At 49.1% G+C, this 5000-nt stretch overlaps 3 protein-coding genes across 3 annotated transcripts in view; 2 read left to right on the forward strand and 1 right to left on the reverse strand.

Annotated features, from left to right (window-relative positions):
- LOC107647096 (uncharacterized mitochondrial protein AtMg00530) lies at positions 3780-4448 on the forward strand. Its single transcript, XM_021105570.1, is given in 3 exon segments — positions 3780-3854; positions 4131-4230; positions 4233-4448. Coding segments are annotated over 3 exon segments (327 nt in total). The 3' UTR covers positions 4385-4448.
- Positions 3816-5000, reverse strand: part of LOC110263417 — a 1284-nt gene continuing 99 nt past the window's right edge. Inside the window, 3 exon segments of the mRNA XM_021104634.1 lie at positions 3816-4531; positions 4533-4873; positions 4945-5000. The exon segment at positions 4945-5000 is cut by the window's right edge and continues 21 nt beyond it. Of these exon segments, the coding sequence (XP_020960293.1) occupies positions 4441-4531; positions 4533-4873; positions 4945-5000 (488 nt within the window). The 3' untranslated portion in view covers positions 3816-4440.
- LOC107604687 overlaps positions 4758-5000 on the forward strand; it is a 3406-nt gene continuing 3163 nt past the window's right edge. Inside the window, exon 1 of the mRNA XM_016306337.2 lies at positions 4758-5000. This exon is cut by the window's right edge and continues 3163 nt beyond it. The gene's annotated coding sequence lies outside the window, so the exon portion shown is untranslated.

The following is a 5000-nucleotide window of genomic DNA, read 5'->3' on the forward strand; positions in this document are numbered from 1 at the left end:
GGGAAGGGGCCTATGTATTTGCATGACTCCTGCGGATTTTACCCTATCTACACCCGGAGCCAATCTCCTATCGGTCCTGCCACCACGCCGCAGAACGGGAGCTCGTGTGGAACCTTTTATTTCTGGCGTAACAGCGGTGGGACGTAAAAAAAGATTACGGTCGCGTAACATAAGGGCCAGAGGTACGGTAAACTCGGCCAAAATATGACACCCGAAGGGAGGGCCCGGCGCGCACAATCCTATCCTCGTCCGAGTTTACCCCTTGCACTTCGGACAGCCGTCCATAGCATCATAAGGAGGACCTCCCTCTCGGGGTAAAAAAATGGTACGGTACATAGGAGGCTGGTCCTTTCTCAACGTGGTGTATAGCACGAAAAACCTTTCGATGCAAGACAAGATAGGGCCGTTCACATTTAAGAAGATAATCAACCCTTTCTTCTCTTCTTTCTCTTTCTCGAGGGGGAAAGAGAAAAAGGTTCTTATGGAGGGGGAGGGGGAACTTTCCGGCGCTTTTTTCAAATCCTCCACAGCATCCAGGATCACAAGTGGAACGCTAAGCAGGGGGGAGGGGAAAGGCTTGGGCTGGGCCTACCTATCCCGATAGGACCTCATAAAGGAACGGGAGCAGTTGAGAGGTTCCATATTGCCGAGCCGAAGGGCAGCACTCCTGTACGTGATCGTAGTATGTCACGTCGTCTCGTCCCCGCTGCATTGAAAAGTACCTATGCACTATCTCCGGTTCACTGATAAGGAAGATAGAGTTAGTTGGGGCGGGGGTCTACGATGTGATACTCAAGTATGACCCGGGGGGATAAATGCTAACTCTGGTTAGAAAGCAGGAACCATTATGTAAATCATTTCGGGGGTTTACAGATCAGATCTCTTATACTACCATCGATCGACAGAGCGGAACGACCAGAAAAAAAGTGAAGTTAGAAAGCCGTATGATAGGCGGTAACTATCTTGTACGGTTCGGGGGGTAATCGGCGTACTCCGATCAGTGGGGGGGGAATCTTTGGCTCTATCGAACATACAGGGAATTGGAGGTAGCATTCCACCGATGTTAAGTCATGGACTGGTTCCTTCAGCCCTTTTTCTATGTGTTGGTGTTCTATATGACCGACATAAGACTCGACTCGTTAGATATTACGGAGGTTTAGTGAGCACCATGCCGAATCTCTCTACCATTTCCTTCTCTTCCACTTTGGCCAATATGAGTTCACCTGGTACTAGCAGCTTTATCGGGGAATTTCCCATCTCAGTAGGAGCTTTCCAAAGAAATAGCTTAGTAGCCACATTAGCAGCGCTTGGGATGATTTTAGGCGCGGCGTATTCCCTTTGGCTATATAATCGTGTGGTTTCTGGAAATTTAAAACCCGATTTCCTAAATAAATTCTCCGATCCAAATGGCAGAGAAGTTTCCATATTTATACCTTTTCTTGTTGGAGGGGCGACCGTCCGTTGAACTACCAAAGAATAAAAGGTAAACCAATGTGATCATGACATTGTAGGTGCTTGCGATGGGGCGGATGCGACTTCCCTCAGTTGGTTTGGGTGGTATAGCCCGTTGCAGAAGTCCCCCTTTTTTTTATCAATTTCTTTAGTCTTTAGGGAGCCAAAGCTTGGCTTGACTAATAAAATAAGGCTCGCGCAGGGGCGCTCACGTTTTTTGGCTGAGCCGTATCTTGCTGGGTGGGACCGAGAGCAAGAAAGGAAGGGGGGCAACCATGCATGGTACTTCTCGACCGTGTCTCCGAGGGACAGTTGAACGAGCGACTCATGAATGCTGCCGGGTTGGATGAGCCAATAACTCGAACGCGTTCGGTCTGTTTTTTGAGCAAGAATCACAGCGTTACCTTACCTTCACCATGATACGGACTCCAAGTTCTTATGGCAGAGCGCGAGGAGATTTATCATCAATATGATGATGGGAGTGGAAACCAGAAGCACGACCGACCGGGGTCTTCGTGGTCCAAGATAAGAAAACCTTCAGTAACAGTAGTAACGTAAGCATGAGACTCTTTGGTAGTACCGGTGAACCAGATGGCCGCGGCGATGGAATCTGGGACGGAGGACTCGTAGTATCTCTCTAGATCAGGCAAAAGCGAAAGACCCCCTAACGTAATTCGAATGGGGGCTGACCGCTGAGCCCACTCTGGCCTCGCAGGGCGGGCCCCCGTGGTTTCGAGCTGGAGCTGCCATAGCTTATGGCTAGAGCAATGGGAGGGGCCCCGGCATAGAAAACAGTAAGGATAACGAGCGCTCCGCCCGCTTGGCGGGCGGCAGGAGCAGCGGGCAAGTGCTTGGTAGGCCAACAGCCCAGTGAACCGGGCGGGGCACTCGACGAAAGGGGGCACACTGAGCAAGTACGAGAAATTGGCCCCGCTCCGCTTTATTAAAAGCAAGGACCACTACGGGGGGTCAAACCAAGGACCTATGGAAGTCGGGGCTCGTCCCCGGTCAATATTGGATCAAACAATAGAGGGCCGTAGCACTGACCTATTTTTTTTTATTGATTCAATACAATAGGGGAAATCTCGTAAAGTTCCCTACCGAGACAACAGACACACTCTCAATGGATCCTCCGCACGCTGGGCATACCTCTTCTGTGCGTCTTTCTCGTGGCGGGAACAGAACAACAGGGAAAGACCTGGCCGACCTGCCCGTTGAATAGGGCTCGAGGGCGAGCTTTATTTAAGAGAGAATGGGGAGTGAATCGAAAGGCTTCCGTTTTCGTTCTTGGTTTTTTGGGGCTTTCGGGCTCCTCTCGATCTTATTCGTAGTTGGGAAGGGGGAAGGAGTCTAAATCAATGGACATTAATGAACCATCATTGATGGACGTTGCACATGACACGATCAATTCGACTCAAGGTCCGGCGCTAATAGAAGTAGCTTACTCTCCTAGTAGCGAAGGAAAAAGGCAGGGCTTTATTCGTAGTAATAGTGGGCAGGTCTCATGAGATCTATGTCGGCCGTCGGAATCAAATGAAGGGGTCGAAGGACCATTCGATTCATTAAGGGGCATAGATCTAGGCCTCTTTGTTTGGTCAATCACCAAAAAAAAGGTTTGGAACTCTTGCCGTATTTCTGCATATCATTCTATATTCGGCCCGCCTCAAACAAAATGATAAAAAAGAAAGGATAGGACTCTTGATTCGAAGTCACTACGAAAGGGTCGGTCAATAGCATAGCTCTTTATTTCCCCGGTCTCCTTTCGAAGGAAAGGCCTTCGCATTCCTAATCCGGTAGGGGGCCGGACGGCTTAGTTTGCCCCAGCTTGGCTAATCGCATCCCCGCGCAACGACATTCTTTGTGCGCCCCTTACCGTTCTCGCTCAGTCTTTGCAACGGCTGGGGAGGCTGTCGTAGAAGCGAAGCCTATCGCCACGCCGACCATCAAGAGATTGGGCCCCTTCTCAAAGATTTGATGGAATGGCCCAGCCCACCCAAGAACGCTTATGTAATATGGGAACTCATGGCTGGAAACAATCCTTATGGTTTTGATATCCGGTAGGGATAATCAGAATAAAAGTCCAGGTCGGTTGGTGAGCCTAGTGATAGGAGACTATCTAGCTTGGTTCGGAGAGCACTTGTTGGGTAAAAGATTTTTTTGTTGCTAAATGTTACGGCCTAAATGCTGAACTATTGACCCTACTTGTTCGGATGGGTGTTCACCCCAAAGTGTTCCCGGACCGCATGCATACATACGTAAGTAACTTAGTGCAACATGGCAAATTGAATTGAGAGGAATCAGCAAAGAAAAGAAAAACGGGTCAACTTATGTGTATTTTTGAGAGATTGTCCTCGGCTCGGGCTGAGGAGTGTCCGCATGAGTTCGTTGAGGTGTCTACACAGGTTCGAAGACGCTCTTTTATATTCTGTCGAGAGTTCGGATTGCTCCACCTAAGTAGAACGAAAAGAAGGAATTGGAAATTCAAAGGGGGAGCCAGATCGCTTCCGGTAGCTTGCTGACTCTCCTAGTAAGAAGAAAAGGCTCTTTGGCGAATTCTTTAGATCTGGGTAGAGTCTCGCTCAGTAAAGAGGGTTGTAAATTCTTAAGATCATGATAAAGTCCCCTTTACTTGATATTCTATTAGTAAAGCGCTAGCGCGCCCCCTTCCTTTACTTTAGAAGCCGTTGCTTGTTTGGGTCGAGCGTCTTCAAACCTCCTCTGATTCCGATAAATCGGTCAAGCGGGGGCTACCCTCGACTCACCTCTCTATCTATAAAAACCCCTCCCCGGAGGAGAGCGGAAGCTCCAGGATGAGAATGAATCCGGGAATCCAGGACATACTCATCCTGATCCACCATGGAATTTTCGGAATCTACAAAAACATTCTAGGAGAGGGCTCGTAATGATCTTCTCAAAGATCACAAGATGCTGAAGTGGCAGGCAGGATAGGGGGAGGACCTGTAGGTTTTTGTGAAAGGGATGCTCTTATCATGTTATTGCTGAAAAGAAAAAGAAAATTCCTCTATTTTTTTTATGTCGATTCATCCATACTTCCATTCTTTGTAGAGGGAGGCTAACTGCTTGCCGGCTGGGAGCTGTATGAGCGGTAACGTCCACGTACGGCTCCGTGAGAAGGGCGGTGGACAGAAATGGCCTTGTTGTACCTCACTCTCGTCTTCAATGGGGTCTGCTCTTTTTTTTTTGGGAGAGTATGCCAATATGATCTTAATGAGGTGCGGGGCTTTGCATCTGACATTCGTTGGGCTTCCCTCTTCGGGAGCCTGCGTCCCGGCGTTTTTGTGCATGCAATAAACCCCTCCGGCCGAAGACTAGTGGTAGGTGGTCCCGCAGAGCTTTCGGAGAAGGGTAGCCTAGTGTGTAAGCACAGCAATGAACCGCGGCGAACCCTCAGACGACCTATCTAAGATTAGGGGGGAGATCCTCAGTAGTGGTGACCCTTTCACTCTTCCTTCCACGGACTGATACATGTACCGAATGCTCATACGGGAAAGTTGACTCCTGGGTCTGGAACGAAGTCTCCGAAAAAT

Source organism: Arachis ipaensis, chromosome B06 (genome assembly GCF_000816755.2).
Source record: "Arachis ipaensis cultivar K30076 chromosome B06, Araip1.1, whole genome shotgun sequence".
Classification (NCBI taxonomy): domain Eukaryota; kingdom Viridiplantae; phylum Streptophyta; class Magnoliopsida; order Fabales; family Fabaceae; genus Arachis; species Arachis ipaensis.